Source organism: Rhagoletis zephyria, unplaced genomic scaffold, assembly GCF_001687245.7.
Source record: "Rhagoletis zephyria isolate East Lansing unplaced genomic scaffold, Rhagoletis_zephyria_1.1 Rzeph_scaffold_02752, whole genome shotgun sequence".
Taxonomy (NCBI): domain Eukaryota; kingdom Metazoa; phylum Arthropoda; class Insecta; order Diptera; family Tephritidae; genus Rhagoletis; species Rhagoletis zephyria.
In genome coordinates, this window is record NW_016159836.1 from 1 (window position 1) to 26,367 (window position 26,367).

The 26,367-nt window shown below is 34.8% G+C and overlaps 3 protein-coding genes across 10 annotated transcripts; 2 read left to right on the forward strand and 1 right to left on the reverse strand.

Moving 5' to 3' along the window:
• Positions 1-18: 18 nt before the first annotated feature.
• Positions 19-3,661, forward strand: LOC108367637 (1-acyl-sn-glycerol-3-phosphate acyltransferase gamma-like). Of its 7 annotated transcripts, none has more exons than XM_017622306.1 (5): positions 19-203; positions 461-699; positions 1,288-1,823; positions 1,916-2,273; positions 2,345-3,661. In XM_017622306.1, the coding sequence occupies exons 2-5, from the start codon at positions 519-521 to the stop codon at positions 2,437-2,439; spliced, it is 1,170 nt and encodes a 389-aa protein (XP_017477795.1). In that variant the 5' UTR covers positions 19-203; positions 461-518; the 3' UTR covers positions 2,440-3,661. The 7 variants fall into 7 exon arrangements, with proteins under 7 accessions (XP_017477795.1, XP_017477793.1, XP_017477792.1 ...); XM_017622304.1 differs by having other exon boundaries at positions 19-199; XM_017622303.1 differs by having other exon boundaries at positions 19-178.
• A 2,528-nt stretch (positions 3,662-6,189) lies between these two features.
• LOC108367636 (esterase-5B-like) lies at positions 6,190-8,628 on the forward strand. 2 transcript variants are annotated; one of them, XM_017622301.1, is made up of 4 exons: positions 6,190-7,631; positions 7,701-7,824; positions 7,894-7,993; positions 8,332-8,628. In XM_017622301.1, exons 1-4 carry the CDS (start codon positions 6,206-6,208, stop codon positions 8,353-8,355), a joined length of 1,674 nt encoding a protein of 557 aa, XP_017477790.1. In that variant the 5' UTR covers positions 6,190-6,205; the 3' UTR covers positions 8,356-8,628. The 2 variants fall into 2 exon arrangements, with proteins under 2 accessions (XP_017477790.1, XP_017477789.1); XM_017622300.1 differs by lacking the exon at positions 8,332-8,628 and having other exon boundaries at positions 7,894-8,198.
• An 11-nt stretch (positions 8,629-8,639) lies between these two features.
• Positions 8,640-9,840, reverse strand: thoc6 (THO complex subunit 6). Its single transcript, XM_017622310.1, has 2 exons — positions 9,593-9,840; positions 8,640-9,533 (listed from the first exon to the last, which is right to left on the reverse strand). Exons 1-2 carry the CDS (start codon positions 9,703-9,705, stop codon positions 8,663-8,665), a joined length of 984 nt encoding a protein of 327 aa, XP_017477799.1. The 5' UTR covers positions 9,706-9,840; the 3' UTR covers positions 8,640-8,662.
• Positions 9,841-26,367: the final 16,527 nt, after the last annotated feature.

Here is a 26,367-nt window from a genome sequence, read left to right on the forward strand (position 1 = left end):
ACTGATACCTGTTTGGAGAAAATTTTAGTCTTTCATGTTCATTTGCAGCGATCGGTAGTGCACAAATCGTCGGTGATGCCAGAAATAGAATAAAAAAGATAAAATAGAATAAGTGAGCTGGCCGTAATTTGATTGATTGATAATAATACCATTAAGCTCTGGGGTAAGGCTGGAAAATGTTAGTGCTCCGTGCTCCAGGGTTTGTTTTCATTTTATGCAATCAACGCATTTTAGATGAAAAATTAAAACTAAATCAAGTTTCGATTAGAGACTGATATACATACATATGTATGTACATACATACATACATACTCAATTATGTATTACGTATGCATGTATGTATTACGTATATGTGCATATATATGTATGTATAAACCCTAGAATATTTTTATCAATGTAATTTTTGAATTCTTATCGGTTATTAGCCTCAACAACAAACGTCTGGCTTTTGTTTTTACAGTTTTTTTTACATGAATTCAAAGTTCAAGTCGAAGAATTAAGAACAAATTACGTCAATCATGATCTCTTTGGTGGAACTTAAAAAGCTAACGCTTGTGCATTTGGGCATCGCGGTGACATTTTTTGTGTCTGGTTTGATAATTAATCTGGTGCAATTGATATTGTATGTGGCATTGAAACCCTTCAATACAAAGCTCTTCAGACACATCATGTATTACCTCTGCTACTCGCTGTATTCACGTAAGTTCCTGTACTAGGTATAATAACATACCCTTGTGGTCGGCTGATTAAGTTAAGTAACACTTTGATCAGTTTTGCCTATTTTTGTTTTGTTTTTAATTTTAGCCATTTAAATTTTAGTAGGTTAATTAAAGTGCAAATTTCAAGACGCTAGAAAATTGCGTTGATTTTTTTTCTTTTTTTTTTTTTGCTTTATATGGAAGAAAATGCACAATACCGTCGGTCAAAATAATTATTAAAAACCAACTAGATTTTCTGTCGTCTTGAAAATTGCGCTTTAACCTACTAAAATTTAAGGGGCTATAAAACTACATACCTAAAAATTTTCTAAAAATTCTGAATAAAAACTTAAAATGTTTAGCTTGAATTTTTATAATTTTTCCACGAAGTTTGAAATGTCGATTTATGTGGTGCTGGTTATGGACTTTTATAAAAAAATTATAAACATTAAATAAACAACAGAAAAAAGCCACAACGGGTCCAAATGTCACTTAACTAAGCCTAATCAGCTGACCACAAGTGTACATATGTACATACATACATATATGTTTTTAACATTTAACATAACGCATGCGTTTTATATTTCAGAATTGATCTTTGTCGCTGAATGGTATGCGAATAGTAATTTACATTTGTACATGGATCCGAATGACTTGGAGAAGCTCTGTGGCAAGGAACATGTAATGATAATTCAGAATCATTCCTATGAAATCGATTGGCTGTGTGGCTGGATGTTTGCCGACAAAGTTGGCTGCTTGGGTAATTGCAAGGCATATGCCAAGAAAGTCATTTCATATGTGCCAGTGATGGGTTGGGCATGGAAGTTTGCTGAATTTGTGTTTTTGGAACGTTCATTCGACAAGGATAGCGAGATAATTGCACGCCAGCTTAAAGAGATATTCGATTATCCAGATCCAGTATGGCTGTTGCTGAATGCTGAGGGTACGCGATTCACGCCGAAGAAACACGAAGCCTCTGTTAAGTTTGCGCAGGAACGTGGTTTGCCTGTGTTAAAGCACCACCTGGTACCACGTACGAAGGGCTTCACTACCAGCTTACCGACCATGCGTGGTCGCTGTGTAGCTATTTATGATACTACTCTGGCTTTCAAGAGGGATGCCAAGGTGCGTGCATAATGTTGCAATAGATAGATATGCAGGCAGTTAACATAAATGAATTAATGCAATAAACTCCTTAATATCTCATCTTTATACAGAATTCGCCGACTATTTCCACATTACTAAATGGACTGCCGGTGGAAGGCCACATGTTTGCACGTCGTATTCCACTCGAGAGTGTGCCTGAAGACGAGACAGCAGCTGCCGAATGGCTACATAACTTGTACCGCGAAAAGGATCGCCTTGTCGACAGCTTCCTTACAACAGGCAATTTCTGTGAAACCTCTGGCATTAAAGAGGTGCCAGTTACTGTTTTCAAATATCGCACATGTAGTCTGCTGAACTTTGCTTGTTGGGCTATATTCTCGATATCACTAATACTCTACTATCTAGTGTCTTCGTTTCTTTCGCAAAATTGGATTGGGCTTTCAATTGCTCTCGGCGTACTTTTGACGAGTAAGTAACAACGATTGATGTATTGCTTTGGCATATTGGTTTAAATTCTATTTTTCCTTCCATGCTCGCAGTTTACATGCTTATGATTAAGTCGATCAATATGTCTAAAATCAGCAAAGCTTCGTCGTATGGGTCAGAGTCGAAAACGGATTCAAAGTCAAAGTAATTCAAATGCGTTTGCATGCACATGCACTTGCGATAGACCGAACAATTACGAGATTTTTTATTCTTTTATTTGGGAACGTATGTATGTATATAGCCATAATTGTATTTAAACGTCGTATGATGTTCGTTGCAACCGCATTGAATTTCTATAAATTATGCAAATGGAGATAACGCGGGCAAAGTTCAAATGTATTTTTTAAACCTATTTGCCCTAATCCCACTGTACATATATAAAAAGTGTATGTAAGTAAATGTACTTATTGATATTGTTAGTGGGAAACCCTTTAGAATTTAAGTTTAAAATGTCATATTATTGTTAATATGCACATTGTATGTTAACAAAACAACACAAAAGCATTGACTGCTGAAGAGTCTAGAGCATAAACATTTACTTTGGACACCGGAGGAATAAACTAGACGTTAAAAAATTTGAAGTAAAATTATTTATCTTAGAGATCGAGTATAGTGTTAATTTTACTTGCGCATGCTTTAATATTTAATATTTAATTTTATTAGGAACAGGTAAACTTTAAAATCACATAGCGCACACATTAATGGCCGTATTCATAAAAAGTAAAATAGGTTTAAATAGCTCTATAAAGTGACATTTTCATACAAATTTACGATTTACAAAGCGGGTTAAAGTCCTTTTTATTTTTTATGAATTTGGCTGTAAATGTTTAGAATGTGAAGCACCATTAAATACGGATTATAATAGGGAAAGCCCAACATTAAGTGGACAAATTTTAATTCATACTTATTCAAAAAGCAGTGTTAACAAAAATAGCAGCGCGGCGTATTAACAAGTTTTTTTAGTTAAGTTTTTTTTTTTATAAACATACATTCACAATTTCAAACTTTCTACAAAAATTATAAATTTCTCTCCAAAATGCATTTTTGTATAACAAAGTGCAAGTTTCAAGTGGCTAGGGTTTTTGAATTACTATTTTTGCTGCCGATCAAGGAATTTTCTTCAATATAAAATTATGTCTTTATGTCACTTTTATATTGAAGAAAAGGCGCAACACCGTCAAACTAAAAAAATTCAAAAAATCAACGCGAATTTTCAACCACCTCAAACTTGCACTATATTATATACTAAATTTTAATGAACTATAAAATTGCATACTTAAAAGTTTTTTTAACATTCTGATAAAAAAGGTTGTATACCGTTTTGTTGGGACTTGTTGAGTTTTTATAAACATATTAAAATTAAAAAAAAAGGAAATTAGATTGACAAAACTTGTCAATACGTTGCGCTGCTATTTTCATGAGCATTGCTGTATGTAGGTAAATTCATACATATGTACATACAGAGTGGGGGGTTATATTGTGGGTGATTTTTGAATTAGACTAGCCGCGATTCTATTGTACGCGAGTTCAACTCATTTTAATAAAAGATATTATGAATATTTTGTGCCAATTTTTTCAGATTCGTGCTATACTGATGAAAATGCTTTGCATTGCTGTTAATCATGTTTATCTATGTTAAAAAATTGTTACCAATTGAAAAGCAAATAAATTTTTTCGATGAAAAACGCTTTTCAAACTATAAAGGCAATTTTATTTGCAAATTTAAGCAGGCATGTTGATTTGCCTTTTGCAGTATGCATCTTCCGAAAAAAATGCTGATAGAAACGTTTCGCGTATATTAAATGATATTTTTCCGATTGCATTTTTTAAGTAACACTTATACACAAAAAAAAAAAAATATGTATATTAGTAATGTAAAAGATGCAAATACAAATAAATATTTATTGTATTTACTACTTAAATACTCTAAAATAATATTCGTAATAAATTTCAAACGGAATTTGTTTTATTTTTTGAACGCCAAAAATGCAACGCACCTAATGGTGATTGTCAGTGGCAATTTGTATATTTAATTTAGACTTTTTATGATTTTTTTTTTTTTTTGAGATTATGAAACCACCAGGTGCTTATCTAGTTTGATTGCGCTCAAAATAATTTACGATAGTTGTTTTTTTTTGTAATCAAGCTATAACTTCTCTTACATTTAGAGGTTTAATATCAAGAATTTATTATAGTTTGAGATATGAGTTTTGGTTGTCCCGTTTAGATAAGACCATCAAGCGATTATAGTATTTTAATTGAATATTTTTCTTTACTAAATATGAACATTCATGAAAGGAGCCAATGATGATTTAATATTAATATGCGAGGAAGGCGAGACTCTAAATTAATCACAATGCAAATATGTATGTACATACATACATAACATACATATTTTATACACATATTTTATAAATGAAAGCTTGATTTTATGCAAAGCTTTATGTATTTTTGCTTATATATATGTAAATACATGGAAACATGTACATATGCTTTTATACACAATACATATGTATGTACATACATTAGAGTGGTCCAAAAAAAAAAAAATCCCCAGACAGGGTTTGGGGGTACTGGTACCAAACCTTAAGTTTCTAAGTATCCATTTAGAGGTTGCTCATGATGCTCATATTTTACTCTGGAAGTATTGTGTACATATATTAATTAAATAATTGGTTATTTAACCTAAGAACATTTCAAATTTAAATTATCTATTAAAATATCACAAGCTTCAATTGTCATGGCAACAGTAGCTTTTTATAAAAATCACCAATATTTTTACCAGTTTCACAGCTATCCAGTAACGCATTTCAAGGTTATTGAGCACCCTGTATTGGTTGCAGTAGAAAACTGAAAGTTAGTATAGACATCACAAATATCAAAAGGAAAAAACTAAGGGAGTGCCCCATTTTCTGGGATGATTTTTTTTCCTATACAAAAATTGGGCCACTCTAATGTACATACATTCAGCAAATGTTTGGAAAGGTCAGAGTCTATGTTGAGATAAGATGCTGTGCATTGTTTGTTAAACTATGTTCACATATCAATATTATCTCAATCAAAGCTCGTTTTTTAATCACCCCGTTTACACAGGCAAATCTCAGATTATTAGCCGTCAAATTTGTTGTGCTTGTTATTCTCACATCTCAAGGAAAAGTTATGTTGCTTCTCTGTGCCACCGTGATCACGTTTTTCTGCTATAATAAGCAATATAAATATATTTTAACTTAAAATTTTATTAAAAATACCTTTGCAAACCTATTTTACTTGCTAGCGTACATTTTTGTTTACTTTTACATTTGGTATTTCTCCTCTTTTTCGCAAAAACAATCGATAAAACTAGGATGGGCACCGAAAAGTTATCGGTTAAATCTGAGATTATTTTATAATTACAGATTAACAAGGGACGAATTTTATATGGCTAATCTCTTGTTATAATTACAGATTAGGATGTTAAGCTCGAAAATGAGGATAATCTACTTATATGTGAACCTAGTATTAAATTAGCAAATACGATTAGTACATACTATATATATGATAATACATACATATGTACGAGGCGAAAGTTTTAGCTTGAAAGTGAAATCAAAAGTATCGATGACTTTACTATTTTACTACAGTTTGGTGTTTACTAATCCTTAGGCTATATACTAACATACAAAAAAATAGGATTAATTAGGTATATTAGGTAGATTTGGCATATAGAAGCAAAAAATATATAGAGTATTTTCTTGCTGCGCTCAGTCACTTTCTTTAGAAAACGAAAATAAATACAAAATATTTACACAAATACATATGCAACTATGCAAATTCTATAAATGTACAAATGTTATACATACTTACATACAAATCCAGCTAATTAATTTGAAGCTTAAAACATTTCGTAGTCAGTCAATTATTGACCACGCGTCAGAATGCATTTCCAATTTTTTCCTTTCTACATAACGGTTTTAATTTACGCTTTGTTCTCTGAAATATCTGGAGCCAATACAAATGAGTTTGATAATGCATTAATTGTTGATTTACCTAATGGCAGAATACGTGGCCGAGACAACGATTACTTTTACAGTTATGAATCGATTCCATATGCAGAACCACCACTTGGCCCATTGCGATTCGAATCACCAAGGCCATACTCGGGAAATTGGTCAGACACGTTCGATGCGACACGTGAACCCATCGAGTGCATGCAATGGGATCAGTACAAAGCTGGCGTAGATAAGCTGCATGGCATTGAGGATTGTCTCACTGTGAATGTTTACAAACCAAAGTTGCTAGTCGAGGTTGGCTGCACACAAGCTTCTCTTCCAGTCCTTGTGCTTATACACGGCGGCGCTTTTATGTTTGGTTCAGTGCGCGCAAATGGTCATGAGCATTTTATGCGTAACGGTCGCGTAATAGTGGTTAAAATGGGCTATCGTCTTGGTCCGCTTGGATTTCTCAGCACGGAAGACACTGTTATTTCGGGTAATTTTGGCATGAAAGACCAACGTTTGGCGCTGCAGTGGATTAAGGCGAATATTGCTTGCTTTGGTGGTGATCCAGAGCGCATTATGTTATTGGGTTTCTCTTCAGGCGGTGTGGCTGTGCATTTGCATATTTTGGCTAATCGCAATCTAACAGAATATGCGCGCGTGGCTGCCTCTTTTAGTGGTGTTGCATTTAATCCGTGGGCGATTAGCCATAAGACTCGCGAACGTGCATTTGAATTGGCCAAAAATCTCAATTGTCCAGATGTAAGTAGTTCACAATCAATTAAAGAATGTTTACAACGTAAGCCAGCAACGGCGATTGTGCGTGGCGTCAAACAATTTTTGGTCTTCGGCTATAATCCGTTTACCACATTTGGGCCGAGCATAGAAGACGGAGCAGTCAAGGATGCGTTTCTAACGCGTTTCCCGCGGGATATAGTTGAATCGGGCAATTTCGCACAACTGCCTTGGCTAGTGTCCTATGCAGCACAGGATGGTGGTTACAATGCTGCAGAGTTGTTAAAACGCTCACCGCGTAGGGAGGAGCTGATCGAAGTTTTTAACGACCGTTGGTATGACTTGGCGCCATACAATTTATTTTATAAGGACACTATGAAGAGTGTAGAGCAAATGGATGACTATTCTGTTGCGTTAAAACGTCGCTATTTAGGTGATAAAGAATTCTCCATTGACACGTACTCACATGTGCAGCGTATGTATACGGACGTGCTCTTCAGAAACGGAGTGGAGCAAGCAATACGCTTGCAGCGCGCACGCGGACGTAGTCCCATCTACGCTTATGTGTACGACAACCCTGCTGATGAGGGCATAGGACAGGCATTATCACATCGTAGGGACGTAAAAATGGGTATGTTGAAAACAAATACATACATTATTTATTGATACTAAGGTTTCATTAAAAACTACTTTTTTGTAGGTACGGTTCATGGAGACGACTTCTTTCTTATGTTTAGTAATTCGGGAAGATCGAAAATTCGAGCTGATGAGAAACTAATTTCACAAAAATTCGTAACAATGTTAGGCAATTTCGCCTCGAGGAGGTAGAAAAATCATACTGTCAGCTAAAGTACTTAAATTAATACTTAATTATATTTTCTTCAAATAAACAGTGATGAGTTGATGTTTGGCGATTGCAAGTTCGTTGATAATGTGAAAAAGGACGAGATTCAGCTAATGTTCATTACTAAAAACGCCTGTGAAAACAAAGAGGTTTCAACACTACCATCGTTTTAAAAAAGCTGAAGATAAATATATGTAGATATTAATATGTACAAATAATTTTTAAGCAAAAAACAAAACCTAGTTCCATTCTCATATAAGAATTTTAGATTATAGTTGGTTTCTTCGTAATCCAATGATCGGATCTAAACCCTACACCTTTCCTTAAAAAAAAAGACACTATCATAGAAATCGGTTAATGTGATCCAAGGTTATGCGGTGACATACATATATATATATATATATTTCGAAGAACTGATACCCTTCTTCTTTTTTGAAGTCGGTTAATAAATAAAATTTGAATTATTCTTNCCTGTGAAAACAAAGAGGTTTCAACACTACCATCGTTTTAAAAAAGCTGATGATAAATATATGTAGATATTAATATGTACAAGTAATTTTTAAGCAAAAAACAAAACCTGCTTCCATTCTCATATAAGAATTTTAGATTATAGTTGATTTCTTCGTGATACAATGATCGGATTTAGATCCCGAACACCTTTCCTCAAAAGACACAATCATAGAAATCGGTTAATGTGATCCAATGTTATGCGGTGACAATACATAAAAACAAATATATTTCGAAGAATTGATAACCTTCTCCTTTTTTGAAGTAGGCTAATAAATAAAATTTGAATTATTCTCATGAGCGGTTTAATATTACTCTGTATTTCCGTATAATTCAATTTTACTATCTAAGAAGCGAAAATCATTTAATATATGCAATTTGTTGCTGTAGCCTGCAATGGACATGAATTTTATTGGCTCCAGCTGCCACACCACTGAGTAGGCTGCTGTGTGTTCCAATGGTACATTGGCATGTATATCACCATTCATCGCATAAAACTGTGCATGGCTATGCTCACCAGCCACAAATAGATTTTCCTCTACGAAATCACAAACGTGCACCTTACCTGGAAAAGTGAAATCGCGCATGCATTCCATTGTGCCCAAATGCCATATGGAAAACTTTGGTCCGCCTCCACAAATTAACCAATCTTCATTTGTCGCAACTGCGCCTATCCATTTCCCATACTCTGGCCGCATTAATTGAGCATTTTCACTTGGTGCTAATTTGCCGATTGCCTCTTTCTGTTGTTCACTCCAAAATCGTACCGTTCCATCTTCGGAAGCGGAAAAGATGCGCCCTTTTTCGCTGCCTGCTACACCATGTATATAGTCAGTGTGACCACGGTAGTCCCTTACAATGCTGCCATTTTCCAAATTTATTTGATAAATTACATTGTCGCCGCAACCGGCATATAGTGTGTCTGTTTCTGCGCGTAGCCACAGAAAATTTACATCGGGTACCTCAACGGCATCTACGTCGAGCGGAATTTTAACCTCCCATTTGCGGATAGTGCTCAGTTCCCGTTTTTCTTCGTTCCAGCTTAGGCCATATATGATGCCAATGGCACCCACGATAAGGAAATCACGATGGCAACAAAGGCTGTTAATCTCCGTTTGGGCAGGCTGTGGGAAAACACGTACCTTGGACCGAGGAGCATCACTTTTTTCTAGGTCATGGAGGCTGCAGATATAAATGAAAATGTAGTAATTAAGAAACTATAAAATCTTTTACTCACGTACTCTTGGACAAAAATATCGCCAAAGCGATTGCCGGCAAACAAAAAACGGCCAGACTCCGAAATGGCTTGCGATATCACGTTGTTGTACATGGCCTTTAGTTTTAAGTCCTTCATTTTGAGAAATTTTGGCACGCCAATACACACTTTTAATCAGAAAAATTCAACAAAAAAGCGCGAATACAAGAAAAGTCGGTGTTTTTTATCGGCCGAAAAAAATTAATGGACGCCGCTGATCAGCTGTTGTTATGGGTTTACAAATGGCAGCGCTGCCAGTGTGAAAGAACAAATAGTGCCATTTTAATTGAGTCGATAAAAATATCGATTAACATTGCTGTGAGTTCATTGAATTGTTTCTCCACTCACAAAAGAACACTCAACTCAGTATTTTTTTTAGAGGTGGAAGCAACCCTGGTAGTAACGGCCATATAACATGTTGTTTATTTTTTAAAGAAAAGAAAGCTAATATTAGAACACTAAATGTTGAACAAAGTTTTCGTTGTTTTGTAGGAGCATATTAAACCCCCCATGTATATAATCTCCTTAATCCTCTGATTCGTCAAGCCTGGGGCCCAAGAAGCGGGCCAGTTCTTAATGCTTCCGGTCTCAGGTTTTTCGGGTTGTAACACACCCAACGGTGGTAGGGTGTATCTGGCCACCCTCGACGATGTTATCGCTTTGAGGCTTGTTGAGTGCCGCTCTATTTGGCGCTTCGTAGAATGGCTAGTTGTCCGTTATTCAGTCGCGCAGTTGTCGTCTCACGTGTCGCAACGTTTCGAAGTAGAGATAACAGTGTGTTGTAATCTTTCACCCACAGCATATTTCTTTCTTCATAGAGGTGATATTCGGATGTTACGAGATGACAACCAAGTGAAACGAGGCCTTCTCCATCGAGTATTTCTATTACGGCGGAGGCTTCTTTCGTCTCTTGCTACCACCTGAATGATCCGTATTGAACAAGTTCAGCGTGAACTGCAGCACTTTAACTTTGGATTTAGAACTTTGTTTTACCTGGCGAGTTCCAAGCCTACACTGCAACCAGAAACTGGGAGAAAGCACTTTAGGAAGTTTATAGTATTTAATGGGACCTGAATCTCTACATTGTTTAAGATCTCCACAGTGGTTGTACGTCTCATTTCTTTGTACGGCATTATAGTAGTCGTGAATAAGACAACAATAAGAAATAAGCTAGCCAAGGTTCTGAGGGTGGCGTGGCTGGTGAATAAATGGTTTTTACCCTCAACGCCGACAAAATCCCTAGAAACCTTGCTACACAATTAAGGTAGATCTTGCAGGATGATATTTAGGTACTTTCTCAGAAACTTTAGCCGAACAAGGATTCCCTCTAGGCGAGAATGAGAAGAGGAACTAGTTTTGAACCTGCATTACTTACACTGTTGTCTTTAAGTTATACTTCAAGGTAATAAGTAGTTTACTAGCAAGAGCTTAGTTTCCGGATCCAGAATTTCTTTCACGATTGAACGGCTTCCTTTCGACATCGGGCCGCATCGAGGACTAACTGTGGACTTACCACATCATGGGCCATTGCTACGGCGGACGATCTTTGACCTCTGGGCTTACCTCAACGAGCAGGAAGTCGTAATAAGATGAAGCACAACCAACCAAACCACAAACTCCAGCGACACTCCATTCAGCAACAGCGCGAAGAGCTCAAAGCGCAAGGGCAGATTTTTGGAGTACATCTCTGATGCTGTGGCAGCGCTATTAAAAGAGTATTCAAAGAGCATGCAAGTTAGATAAAGGATCTAAAACACTTTTCCGACTGATTCGACCACTGCTTCGACGTGTAATAGGGGTTTTCACAAGCCACTGCTTGATGGGACGTTAAATGATTTCTGTCGTAACAGCAGTGATATAAAGGAAATCGAGATTGTAGAACATTATCTATGTATGTATGTCAGTGGTCCAAATTAGCGAGGGCTCGCCGAGACACACTTTGCTTCACTTTCTTGTTGCTTCTAGGAAATGAAACATCCTCTTAGTAAAGTCGAGCAAGACTGTTTTCAAAAATCATTTCACTTTTTGTTGTACAAGGTTTAAAACCTGAAGTTAGCATATGGTTTTCGCTGTAGTATGGACTAAATTAAAAAAAAATTTAAATAAATAAAGAAAAAAATTAATGATCGAAACTTCTAAAGAAGTTGTCTCCCCAATTATGTGGTGACCACTGTATGTATGGAATTAGAGTGGTCCAAAAATACTAAACAGTATTAATATCCAATTGTTTATGTAACCATTTTTTAATACTAAAGATTTTTTTATTGGTCCCTCATTGCATATTCTGGGGGTTTCGGCGGACCTATAACATATAGTTACCATAACAAAGTGTTAAAGAAAGAATTGGGTATTATTATTGGAAGTCTCCTGAAGAGAATCACAGTTTTCCAATCGAAAAATATTGATTTACAAGAATTCTACACCATTTCTACGAAAGGTTGTTTTTTCCCCATAAAATACATGGAAAACTTTGAGCGCTTTGAGCACTCCCCAATTTTTTTTTGATAAAAAAAAAATAATAATAATAGGGGTATATTTTTTTCGGTATAAAACAATCCTAGGGGGGGTCGGCATTAAAATTCCGACTTTACTTTTTCACATGCATTTTTAAACCACTCTAATGGACACACATATGTAGATACATTACATGTACGAGAGTTTTTGATATTCACGTGCATTTGCATTTTCGGCCCTAAAAGCAATGGGTATTTGACACTTTGGTAGTTTTAAAAATGTTTATGACTTTTTAATTGACTTATGTACTGTTATTATTATAAACAACACCTGTCATAACTGAACTCATGAACGTGACATTACGACATAAAAAGGCAAAAAATATTTTTGTTTACAACATCGGCCAACAGCCTTTTCTGCTCTGGGTTAAAAAACTCAATGAAATGTTTTGTTCCGCAATGCGTAAGTAACTGGCATCCGACTACTGGATAATCGGGTGACACGTGATTAATAAGTATACACTGGAATTAACTGGGGCTATTGCACTTTTGAGGGTGATCTCTTTTTTTTTGCACCAATCGAAACGTGTAAAAGCATCGAAATTAAAAATTTGACTTCGTATCGAAAAGTTGACACCTTCGCTGAATTATTCAAAACCGGATACTTACGTTCTTTTAATAAGTGCGAAATTGTTTGGAATTTTTTGTTTGCAAATTATTTATTGAATCATATACGTAAACATTAGGCTTTATTTTATAGCTGCCTTTTAATTAGACTCAATCCACAAATCGAACGTGTTAACGATAGCCGATTTGCGGCATACGATTCGATTTGGGATAGGGTCCACATACATATGATGCGATTAGGCACTTGGGTTGTAAAAAGTCGTTTTGAAAATCGTCAAAATTTGGCGACAAACAGATACATTAAATTGAATTAAGAAATTTGTGTTCATTTAAATTTAATTAGTTCATTTCTTGACGCAAGCGCCAGCAATGCAACGAATTAATTTGAGTGCATTTTTTACGATTTTCGTTGAAATTAAAGTATTTATTCCTTTTTTTAATCGATTTTAACTGTGCATAAGTGGACTTTCCAGCAATTTTAATTGTTTCCATTAATTTTATTACCTAACTTCTAATTGCGCACCAAAGAAAAAAATAGATAAATTTTTAATGGCACAGCATTGGGTCAAACACAAAAGGGCGCTGGCATCGTAGATGGTTGGGAGAGAATTTCACGATCAACAATAATCACGACTAATTTTAATGATCATATAACGAAGTTCGTTAATTTTCACTTTGATTCTAAGTTACTTGCATACTTATATACATTAGGGTGCATCACCATAAAAAAAGTTGCTGTTTCCAACGGGATTATAAAATGTATTATATTCAAATATTAAGATTTGCGTGAGCTGGACATTTTGATTTGAAAATATCTTCAAAAATCTCATTATATATTTCGAATGCGTTGATAAAAATTGTCAAGTTTTTTATGCAGATGACCTTTAAAACTTAAACTCTCCTACACATCATCAGATGTGATTTTAACAAAAAAAAATTTTTTTTTTTAAACAAGTTTTTTTATAAACAACTCGTTTTTTTGAGGTTTGTATTTTCAAAACGGTCCAGCTGTCCTAAATCTAAATATTTTTCCATAAGCCCTAAAATATAATAAATTTTATAATGCGAACTGAAAAACTATAATTTTTTTTTTTTGTTTTTTTGAGGCCTCCTCTATTTTGGAAAGACCAGGTGGAGAAGGACTTGGCTTCACTTGGCGTTTCCTAATGGCGTTAGTGGGCACGGAAGAGCAACGACTGGCGTGCTCGGCCCGAATCGCTTAAGCGGTTGCAGCGCCAATCAAGAAGTAGAAGAGGAAGAAGAAGAATAATAATAATAATAAGAAGATGAATATGGACTACGTTGTAGTTAATGGAATGTATACCAGGATTTCACATTCTAATTAAAATGCAAATTTTGACAAATACTTTTGTGAATGTTGTTGTTGGCTGATAATTTTTTGTGAATTATTGTTTTATTATTTTGGCCCCTTTTAATTAATATTCTTAAGAGAGCGTTGCGAATGTGAAATCAATTCAACTCGTCTGATATGTGTTGGCGCCAGTGATTTTACTTTTATGGCGATTAATTTCACAGACTTTTTTCATGCGTCAAACTGTTTACAGAAATGCAAATGCTGAGCATTATTTATTGCTACTCTTCTCCTTTATTCGAACACGTCGTAGTTTATTTGATAAATGTGTTTGATGATAGCAATTGAAATCGAGTTGGAGTTCCTCAGACAATGACAGTGTTTTACTTTTGTAATTCTTGTGGAAAAAATAATCTTAATAAAGTTTGAAAATGTTTAACAAAAAAAAATATATATATATACGTGTACTGCAAGTTTAAAAATAAGGAGTATTAATTCAAGATTTACGTTTGCGGAGATTTTATCATACAATTGATAAGCTAGATAAGGGTAAAATGATTGGTTCAACAGATAACTGAACTCCCCAAAAATTGCGTAGAAATGTGATTGACTGATCAAACTTTTATTACGTTTTCCCACAAAATTAAAATCTTGAATTAAGTCTCTTTATTGTTTAAAGTGCGATAAGTATCCATAATACCAAATTTCCACTAGGCATCGAAAAGAAAAGGGGACGAACAGTTTTCTACTTAATTACTTCTACTTTTAACGTAATGATAACGGGTTTTAATGTCTAAACTTTTCATATATTTTTTTTTGTCATTTAATGCCCAGTGAAAATCCGGCATAAATGTAGTTTACAACAATTGAAACTAAAAGCAAAACATGGCAAGTTAGCGCTAAATGTTCTATATACCAATCACCTCTAAAATCTCTAAGCTTGTCTTCTTTGGTAACACGCTGTAGCTGGTACGTTACAATCAAGTGGTTCTGATAAAAAAAAAAAATGAAAAATCGTGATATTCTCAAGTACTTCAAATAAATTGGTTCTTCAAGTGGGCCAGTAAAATTTGCGTCACGACCGTTCCAAACTAGTGGGTTAATGTTCTATACCGAAATATTTCAAGGCAATTTATTCAATCAACGGAATTTACTTTTTATTTCTAATATCGTTTTGGCGGCGCTTAAACAGATGTTAGTGTTTGGCCGAGCTTCTCCTCCAATTTCTTCTTGTTAAGCAAGCCGTCGTTCATATCTTCTTAGCTTTTGAAGAAAGTATTCAACTATTGTTTCATAAGCACGACGAGAATTGTACAAAGCGCTCGATAATAAAGCTTGCACTGAGCTTAGTTTTTATGTCATAGACATTTTTTGTGTATTTTCCCTTTGACAGAATGTATTTGGAATACCAATCATGGAAAATCATTTGTCGCATACATATATGTATGTACATATATACATACATAGCAAACAGGTAATTTACTGACTGTTAAAAGACACAAAGTTCAAAACATGCAAATATTTGAAGTGGCGCCAGTTCGTACATAATTTTTGCAAAAAAAAAAAAACAAGAGCGGCGAAAGCAACGGCTAGGCTTGGGGGCACGTCTAGTGTCACGTAACAATTTATGGTATTTAAAAACATTTTGCTGTTGAAGTGTGGAAGAAAAGATATGAGCTCGGATTAGATAAAATAACAGCACAAAAGTTAATACTAAAAGATTCGAGCAATAATAACAAAATTCCAAAGTTCCAAAAAAGCAAGAGAAAAAATAGTATAATTGATTATTCACAAGCATTGAGCTGACTAATATTAGGGTTGCCTTTACTTGTTGGAAAGTTTAGAAAACTGTTTTTAAAGTTACTCTCGTAATTTTCCATGGAAAAAATACATAAAATACAAATTGATGTTTTTTGAGCAGAAATAACCCATTGATTGAGTTTTCGAGACTTGTGAGGATTTTTTCGGGATTGTTCAGCACTTTGTTCAGGTTACAGATAGCCTTTTCTAGGAGTCTAAACCGTAGTCTGTTGAAGGCGGATTCACCGCTTGTGTCCAGACACTTTTTGTTGGTAATTTCGCACGTTCTTTTCCCACTCTGTCTCACTGAGGGAGCGACAAAAATGTGCTGAAAACTCTTTGTTCGAATTAAATTTAGTTTCATTTTCTAACTTACTAAATTTATTTTTCGTCCTTTAAACGACACTTCTCAAGTAGCACACTGGTCCTACTTCAACCTAAACTATGGATGCCATTACCATTACCCGAATTAAAATACAAAAGGAAAAACATAAGGACACACCTAATGTATACGAAGCACAAAATTATACTTGTGAACAAGAAAAGAAAAAAATAAATAAATAAAAAGCTGTGAAGAAAGAAGTTCGAAAAACGTCACTTTGACAGAAATGTATTAGGAACTGGGAATTCCAAAACAAAGACAAAACAAGTAAGAGCAGCGCTGTCTTCGGCTTTCATACCTTTCATGAACAGCAGTTAATTTTACTTCCACAGATTACTACATTTGAAAATTTTTTATATTCACAGCATACATGGAGTGACTCAAAAAAATGACCACGAGTTGGTGTTTTTTAAATATTCGCAATGTTTTTCGCGCAACATTTTTTTGTAATTTTTCTATAAAAATACCGTCGAAAATCATATAAATTGCAGTTTCCAGCTTTAAACAAAACTTAGGACAATTCAAAAAATTTTCATCAAAATTTCAAAATTTTAATCATAATATTTAGTACATTTTTGGGTATGCAAGTTTCAAACGGTTAAAAGATCCCGTTGATTTTTGAGATTTTTTTTTTTTGTGACGGATTTTTCCACTTTTTTCCATATAAGTATGAATTTCTTTTGGTTAAAGCTTGGCCGGTATTTGCATAGACAACAACCACAATAACCACATGATCAAATCTAAATAGCTGCAGAATAACTGCCCTTGGATGTGGTTCTGTTGGCATATGGAAAAAGTGGAAGAAGCAACAACAGTTTATAAGGTGAAATTAGCACACTGTGTGTAGACCACTGGCTTTGGTAGCTGGGGTTGTGGTTTCGAATCCCAGTGAAGAAGTCTGATGCGGAGATGTGATGAGGTCCGAAATAGCAGCTATAGCTTCTACCATTTATAAACTATTGTTGTTTTCCACAGCAATTTTTCCCAATATAAACGGTCTCAAGCTCAATAAAAAATTTTTAATAGAAAAATAACAAACAAAAAATCAACACTGAGAGACTGGAACGGCTCAGCTCGACGTTCGGATCGTATAAATTTACATTTTCATGGGTCTAACTCTTCTTATTCTGGTACTTACAAACATCGGTGTGTTCGAGAGAAAGATTTTGCGGAAGATTTACAGACCTTTACGTGTTGGCGATGGCGATTACTGCAGTCGATTTAATAATGAGCTGTATGAGCTTTACAACGACATAGACGTAGTGCAGCGAATTAAAATACAGCGGTTTCGCTGACTACGACGCTTCAGCTCTGAAAGTATTCAACTCGGAACCCGCTGGTGGTAGCAGAGGAAGAGGGAGGCCCCCACTGCCTTTCGAAAGACCAAGTGGAGAAGTACTTGACTTCACTAGGCATTTCCAATTGGCGTCGGTTGGCCCAGAAGGGAAACCAAAAATCGCTGAGGCGGCTACAAATACGAAGAAGAAGAAGATAGACATCGGACCAAAGTTATAATACCAGTTCATGCCCATGAATGGTATAAAAATAAGCAGTGAGTATAGCAAAAGCGCTGCAAACACAAATCACCTCAGGGAGCAAAATGCAAATTACTTTTCTTTCCTATCATTAAGTATTATTTATTTACTAGTAAAGGATTGCCACTTTAAAGTTTGTTGACTGGCTGTAGTTTATATAAATATGAGATGACCGGGATTTTCAGCTCTTTTGTTTTGGTGTTGCCAAAATGATGTTATTGTTTTTTTTTGTTTGTTTCTGGAGCATAATAACAACGAACCGGATGCGCGCCAGCCTCATGGGAAGCCGCCGAAGTGTGGCCACAGTTTTTCGTGTTTACTTAATACTCACAAATAATGTTGGCGATAACTGATCACTCTGTTGATGCAATATTTCATAGAATCTCTTTCGCATACATATTCACATAAATACGTACATTTATCTTCTTGTATTATTTATGCAAAAATTCGTTTTGTTCTTGAACGCCCATTCTAAAAATTTCTGGCAGCAACAGAATGTGCTGCTGCTGACTTCAGTGCTTGGCGTTGAAGTTCTGGAAGGTGAGAATGTACATTAGGGTGGTCCAAAAAAGGCGGAATTTTAATGCTCTCACCCCCTAGGATTGTTCTATATCAAAAATAGTATACCCCTATTTATTTCACTTTGAAATCAAAAAACTTTTCCATGTATTTTGTATGGGAAAAAAAAAACTTTTCGTGGAAATGGTATGGAATTCTTGAAAATCAATATTTTTCGATCAGAAAACTCTGGTTCTCTTCAGGAGACTTCCAATAACAATATTCAATTATTTTATTATATTATTTAATACAAAATACATGGAAAACTTTGAGCGCTTTGAGCGACCTCTAAATATTTTTTGAGTTCAAAATAAAAAAAAATAGGGGTATACTTTTTTCGATATAGAACAATCCTAGCAGAGGTGAGAGCATAAAAATTTCGTCTTTACTATTTTACATGAATTTTTGGACCACCCTAATGTATGCATGTATTTACTTGCAAGCTACTGGTTCTACGCCTTTACTCTACTTTGTTTGTTTTTTTTTCATTTTATTAATGAAATTATAGCTTAAAAACAAATGATTGCGTCAGTTTGAATTTGCAAATAAATTAGAAAAATTTTAATTTATTTATATGGCATCCTGGTCATCTAATTAGGTGCGGGCAGGAATGTAAGGCGAGCTCGAAAGCNATTGCGTCAGTTTGAATTTGCAAATAAATTAGAAAAATTTTAATTTATTTGGCATCCTGGTCATCTAATTAGGTGCGGGCAGGAATGTAAGGCGAGCTCGAAAGTTATGGCGCCACGCTTTCATACGTTTTTGACCGAGTCGAATGGTTTACTTCAACATTCGCAAAAACATACATAAATAAGCATATCTACATACATACATACATACATAAATACATATATTCGTATGAATGTATGTACATTTGTATTTGCCTAAATTAATTTTTATGGCTGCACCAATTACGCCTTTGCTTTTCATTGCATGCGATAATTTATTTCGTTATTATTTAGTAGCTTTGGAATTCAATTTGTTATTGTCGAACGAATTAATGAGGTCCTTGCACTTTTTGCATAAATAAATTTTAGAAAAATTGCTTATTTGTTTGAAATTGCGCGCGTTTTATTATTTGCAAAAATCTTTTTTTTTTTTGTTTATCTGTGTTGAGAATCGCCTATGGTAGGAATGTTGGACTTTCTTTGGCCAACAACAATTTTTTTTAGATATTTAGCTTATTGCAATATTCTGCGAGTTTTAAGAAGAAATCGTAAAAACACACACTTCTATTTTGCATAAATATTTATGCATATTTCTCTCACTTCAAGGCTGTTAAGTCGCTTTCACAAGGTAAACCACTTTCGCGTGAAACTAAATAGCTCTTAAATAACAATCTAAAAGTTAGCTTTTCTCCACTGAGACGCACAAAAACAAATGTTTGGAAATATTTGAAGCGTCCAACAAGTGAATGAACTAAGCGTTCGCTCTTTTGCTCGCAGGTTAATGTTCTCATTTAAAAAGTAGCAAGCTGTGGAGATGTCAAGTCTTGATTGAAGCTGTCATGGGACGTGACGTCTCAGATACGTTAATTAATTTTTTTGTTGCATTTATGAGGATTTTGGGTATACAATTATATTTTTTTGTAATTAAAATAAGCTGATCGATTGAACTATACATGCGCAAATAATTAATTCTTCTAAATTGATTGAAAGGCTAAATCGGGTTTGTCTCTTAAGTCTTTTGATGTATGTACGTACATATGTTTGTATATGTGATTAAGTGCGGTCATATACCGACGTACATACATAAATTAAATATTGTTTGTTACTGCTTGCGACTTTTGCATCAATCAAACAGAGCTTCAAAACTGCTATGGAATACTGATTTATAACAAAAAAAAAGTTGCAAAAAAAATCTCTACATTGCACTTTCCTTTCCACTGGGAATATCCCAAAATATGCAAATTTTGTTTTGATCGACAACAAAATAAACTCATTTCAAAGCATTCAAGTAATTATTAATTATTTATTTAGACAATCAACTAAGATATAAATCCATTATTAAGTGAGGTAGCTTTCTAAATTAATAAATTAAATTAATGCCAGGTTTATTTGTTTTGTTAAAACGAAAAATCAACAAGTAATTTTTAAGCAAAACACAAAAACGACTTCAATTCTCATATAAAAATTTAAGACTACCGATAATTTCTTCATGATCCAATGATCGGATCTAAACCATACCCCATTTCGCTCAAAAATGTTCTAAGGGCCAGTTTTCAGAGCGAGTTTAAACTGAGTTTAAATTTAAACAAAGCTCAAACTGCAGAACTGATTTGCAGTGACAGTTTAAGGACACTTTAAACTGCAGCTATTTTATAGGGCAACACTATTTTTTCTTTATTTAGATAACGACCGATCGCGTGCTAAAGTTTTGAAAATTTTTGGATGGAAATTTAAAGAATTTTTTTGAAGGATTCATGTCTTGTCCGACCAAGGTGCCCTATGCAAGTTTAATTCCTAATCAAGTTGTGTTTGTTAATTTTCTTGTGCACAAATTTTCATCTTTTGTATGAACATTTCGCTTATTTATGTGAATATGTCCCGCTATGCATATTATCCCTTAATTTTCAATAACTGTTTGTCCTTATGCACTAACAAATTTCATATTTTTTTAAATATTTTTTATTTAACCATATAATTAAAATTTCAAAGTCCTAAAAAAGTCCTGGCATTAGGGAGAAAAACTCAAAATTCGGTTTTACTATATTTGGCTCATAGTTTCCCGAAAATATTGATTTTTGTGTTGTGAAAAATTGACTTCGCACGGTGCTATTTGTGATATGTTAAAATTGTATTTTTCAATTTATTTATTTTTTTCAAACAAGTGGTATTACAGGCTTTGGCGAACTTCTTCATGGAACTATACTCAGCTGAGCAACGCGTAGAAGAGATCCATGTAACAATGACGATTAAAAAAAAAAAAAAAATCATAATCACCAGAACCAGTCACTGTTTGGCGTGGTTTTGGGACTGGCGGACTCGTCGGGCACTTCTTCGAATTACGGTCTTATTGAATCACACTATATGTATAAGACCAGCCCGCGACATGCATATAGGATTATCCTTCTAAAAGAGCGATAGTGCAAACAACGCAGTGATTCATCAGAGGTACTCGAATTTAAATTCTGGTATGCAAAAATTTACAAATAAATCTGCGTTAGTTTCCTGTGACTTTTACTTATGGCCTTGGTGAGCTGCTGCTCTTACTGACCGGAGTAGCCGTTCCCATTCACCTATCCAACACCGCTTATGTGTATGGTCATATATACCACTCTTGTTCTTAGCTCATTACCTACTTATCTAAATGGCAGTTCTAGTTGCGTAATAAAATAATGCCTTAAATGCAATAATGGGTACCATTAACGCCAATTCTTTAATTAGTAGTTACTACAAACTACATAGTCTCCTTTATGGGCAAGCAAAAGTCAATTCAACATTTTTATGTGGCAACGTTTAACTAAATACATTTGATTTGTATGTACATTGAAGTAAAGTATCCATCAAAAAAGTTGCCCACATTCACTGTACGTGTTTGAGTGACGACTAGTGATTAGCTACACATCGAGATCGCCTGCCACCATTTATGATGAATGTTTATAGACTGCGAAACCGAGTTAATTTTTTGCTAATTAATTGTTTTTTTTTGTTTTTTTTTTTTTGAACACAAGACGTTGATATATTCGGTTTTTCGATTGATCCACTGGAATTGGATTTAGAACTCCAAAACGTGAAAGCAAATACAGGCATACATTCAATTACATACTCCAAGTGTCACTCAACCTGACAGGCATCAAAGTGACCTTGGCGAAGTCAACAAACTTTTTACCAATTTCGTTGGTGTTAATTAAATATGAAGATGCCGAAAAGGAATGTAGCAGGGATTATTAATTCGTTTTACTGCGACACTAAGCGGTACGTTGAAAGTTTGGCGCCAACGTTGGTAGGGATTCCTGCGCAATTAGCACACTTTAGATAATTTTATATGGATTAGGGTGGTCCGAAAACAGTAAAGTCGGGATTATAATGCTCTCACCCCCTAGGATTGTTCTACATATATCTAAAAAAGTATACCCCTATTTTTGTTATTTTGAAATCAAAACATATTTAGAGGTCGCACAAAGCGCTCAAAGGTTTCCATGTATTTTTATATGGGAAAAATAAAATTTTTGTGGAAATGGTATAGAATTTATGAAAATCTATATTTTTCGATCAGAAAACTCTGGTTCTCTTCAGGAGACTTTCAATAATAATACTCCAATGTTTATTTAACCATTTTTTAATACTTACGCTTTTTTATTGGTCGCCCCATTGCATTTTTCGGGGTTTCTGTGGGTTTTTGGCTGACCTATAAATTAAAGTTGCGATGAAAAAATGGTAAAAAAAAACAATTGGGTATTATTGTCGGGAGTCTCCTACAGATAAACAGAGTTTTCTGGTAGAAACATATTGATTTTTATCTATTTTCTATACCATTTCTATGAAAAGTTGTTTTTCCCCCATACAAAATAAATGGAAAACTTTGGGCGCTTTGAGCGGTCTCTAAATATTTTTTGATTCTAAAATAAAAGAATAGGGGTATACCTACTTTTTTCGGTATAGAACAATCCTAGGGGGTGAGAGCATAAAAATTCCCAATTTAATTTTTCACCTGTATTTTTAGACCACCCTAATATACATATGTATGTAAATAAGATTTTCTTCTTCAAAGTACGTTGTAGCGACGTATTAGAATCAAGTTGAGCAACTAATTAGTCAAAATTCCTCACAACATTGTCTGCTTACGTTTGCTTGAGTAAACAATTGTTGTGGTTTATGATATTTTAGTTTGATTTTAACCGTTTCACACCTTTGCCCCAAGCAGTTTAATGAATATCCTGGAGTTAGACATGCGAATAAATAATTTACAGCTATGTATGTGCATAATGATGTACCTAAATATGTATGCAGTATATAAAAAAATCAATTAGGCGCGAAATCCGCCTGCTGATTATCTACACATTTTTCAACTCAAGTTCCAAGGAAATTCGGCAGAAATTAGTGACAATTCATATTCTAAAAATATCGATTGATTTCGTTTTAACTTTAAACGCTTTGACAAAATGAGATAGCACATTTTTTGTATGTGCTGCATGGCTATGTATGTATGTAGGTATGTAAATTCATTCAAATTCACATAACAATAAAACTATGTACAGTGGAACCTTGATAAAAAGAAGTTTCAGGTGTTTATCAAATGCTTCGTTATGTATATAGTTTCGCTACATTTACATATGGAATATCAAAACCTCGATGCCATGAAAAATGCAAAATTTTAATATTAGGTTTGTTCAATAACATTTCCAGTTAGTACCAGTAGCGAGAGCGTATCTAAACATAAAATTGTGAGGAATAAAGAATTATCAGAAATACTTAGTAATTGAACGTAAAACCAGTAAAACTTGCAAGTTTTGGCGTGACATTTCAATTTTTGCCGGGAAATATTTTCCATCGTCATAAAAAGCAAAAACTCTTCTTTTGATATCAATTATTCATCAAAATTTTCATTAATTAAATTAAAACAGAAGAATAAGTGTCCGTGCCACAGGGTTTGAACTCATGTTGTTGGCAGTCGAACACGCATCCTTTTGGCTACAGAAACTGTAGAGGAAATAAGGAAAAAAACTTATGTAAATTAATTCTCAATATTTTTGCGTCAAGACGACACAAGTTTTAAACGTTCTTTTTTTATTTGACGCCTGCAATTTTCTGCTAGTCAAATTTTTACTTGCAACCATTTGCAGCTCTCTCGTGTGGTTACGCTCTTTTGCAAAATTTCAGTGAAAGCCAGTAAATTTTTTTTTGATATTGAATAAAGCAACGGGACTTTGACCGTCAATATATTCCGAAGGTTTTCATGCTGATAATTCTTACGCTATATGTATAGGGCATCTTTGTAGGGACAATTTCGCAACAACGAATTTTGTTATACCGAGTTTTACGTTTTATCAGGGTTCAGTACATCGAGGTTTCATTGTAGTTGTAGATGAAGAGAACACTCAATAAATGAGCCGTAAAAAAATCAATAAAGATGTTATGACAAAATCAATGGGGAATCCGTTAAACACAAAAAAAACGTATTAGTTGGCCAAAAATTTAATAACAGTGATCAAAAATGGAGAAACAAAGAAAGAGGAGCGCGAAAAAGAGAGAAGGGAAAAGTCATACCATTCATATACATACATACATCCTACATATTCACCAACAGACATATGTGCATACACCGGTAGCATTCCTATGTAAAACAAATTTTTTTTATTGATTAACCTGAGCAAGTTTTTGTGCAGCGAAAGCATGATTTGTCGAAACTCGTCATTTCCAACTCAACTTGTCATGCTTTCAATGCAAAAAAAAAAACATTGGGAATCATGCATAGAAAGTGAGCTTCAGGACCGACTCGATTTTCAGTACAAAGTCTTGAGCTTAAGCTCACGGTTGCCCTGTAACTTGTAACCCTTGTAACCTGGCTCTGGCATCCAAATCAACTTAATTTGGAAGTACTTATTTCGAGGCGACTGAGAGAGAAGTGAGCCATTACTGTACCAGCTCCGATCTCACCATAAGCGATTCTAAAGTCCCGATTGCCGCTGGCTATCAGAGTAAGTATTTACCTCTGCTTGAAACACGCTGCAGATATTCGGATGCCTAAAATCGATCCAACCGCGCATATGTTTATCGGACCTCAGTTCCAAAGACTTCCTTTCTCCTACTCACTAATCGGAGGGATATGCGTAGAGGTGGAACCATCCGGAGTTAGTATCGGAACGCACTGATCAGTTTACTGAGGTATGAAGTCGAAGCTTCAAACCCATACCCCAGGTTAAATAGAAACCCAGTGCTCCTTAACCTAATGGTGTGGCGAATAGAGCCAGCAGATTACGTCTGGAATTATCCCATAATAATAGCATAAGTGCAAATTCTCTCATTTCAATCAAAACCAAAACACTGTGCGTTGGGGACAAAGTTCACATCCATATGTAATAAGTATTGACGATAAGTCGCAGATAATTTTTATTTGCGAACAGTGACGTCGATCGTATCTTTTTATTTCAGCGGCCAGTGAGTGAATGAGTGTATTCATGGAATTTCGTTGAATGGTCAATACATAAGTATATAAGCATTTGTTTTTCTCCCCTTGTTGATGTTGATAAACTGGTCTCGCGCGTTGTTCCAATTAATTAAGAATTTGTCACACAAGCTCTGTATTAAGACTTTCAACGGTCTCAGTGTTATTCCTCTCGACGCTCGACGGCTCCAGTCTGCCGCCGCGACCAGTTTTACTCTCGAATTGTCGTCCTAATTAATATTGGTGTTTTCCTAATTTATAGCCTAGAAAAATTAAAACAGTCACTGGAATTTTGTCACTGGATGCCTGAAAAGGCATTCACATCCTGAGCCATAAATAAGTAGTCAATTGACGTCAGTTGTTTGTTTTCTTATATCGTAAATGAAAAATAAGTGCGAAGTTCTGCATGACGTGTGGCACGGGTTCCTGTGTTGACCATAGTTTGATTATTCTAAAAATTTATCTTTAGCTCAGAGGAGTTTCGATTGTTATCAGATGGCGGATTCTGTTTTTTTTTTGCGGATTGTTGACAACGCTTTTGAATACTTTATATAGATTCTATGCTCTGAATAGTGATTAGCATTTTTTTTGTTTTGGAAATATTTTGTGTTTTTTTTGCCATTGGCGCCAGCTAGGTGGTGAAATTTTTGTATTGTATTGTGCGAATGAATATGAGGCGATAGCTCGCATTGAAAGACTGGGAATTTGCGTGTTATCAATGATTGTTTTTGTTTTAATTCCGTTAGTTGCTATCTATTGTCGCGTAGCTCTTTTAAGGTGACCAGATGCTTAAAATCTGAAACTGGAAGACAATTTTTAAAAGATTCTAATAATATTGGTGGCCGCTATGGTGTAGTGACTAGCGGTGTGCGCTACCATTCCGCAGGTTCGATCCCAATTCCGACCGACATCAAAAAATAAAACAACAAGTTTTTCTCAAAGCGGTTGCCCTAGGCAGGCAATGGCAAACCTCCGAGTAGTATATTC

Bases quoted from the DNA above. Each gene is read 5' to 3' on its own strand.
- thoc6 (XM_017622310.1), bottom strand. From the start codon at position 9,705: ATGAAGGACTTAAAACTAAAGGCCATGTACAACAACGTGATATCGCAA. The intron at 9,534-9,592 runs GTACGTGAGTAA...TTATATCTGCAG, and splicing joins GGCGATATTTTTGTCCAAGA to CCTCCATGACCTAGAAAAAA.
- LOC108367636 (XM_017622301.1), top strand. From the start codon at position 6,206: ATGCATTTCCAATTTTTTCCTTTCTACATAACGGTTTTAATTTACGCT. The intron at 7,825-7,893 runs GTAGAAAAATCA...TCAAATAAACAG, and splicing joins GGCAATTTCGCCTCGAGGAG to TGATGAGTTGATGTTTGGCG. The intron at 7,994-8,331 runs GTTTCAACACTA...GAAAACAAAGAG, and splicing joins ACGCCTGTGAAAACAAAGAG to GTTTCAACACTACCATCGTT.
- LOC108367637 (XM_017622306.1), top strand. From the start codon at position 519: ATGATCTCTTTGGTGGAACTTAAAAAGCTAACGCTTGTGCATTTGGGC. The intron at 700-1,287 runs GTAAGTTCCTGT...TTTATATTTCAG, and splicing joins CTGCTACTCGCTGTATTCAC to AATTGATCTTTGTCGCTGAA. The intron at 2,274-2,344 runs GTAAGTAACAAC...CCATGCTCGCAG, and splicing joins TCTCGGCGTACTTTTGACGA to TTTACATGCTTATGATTAAG.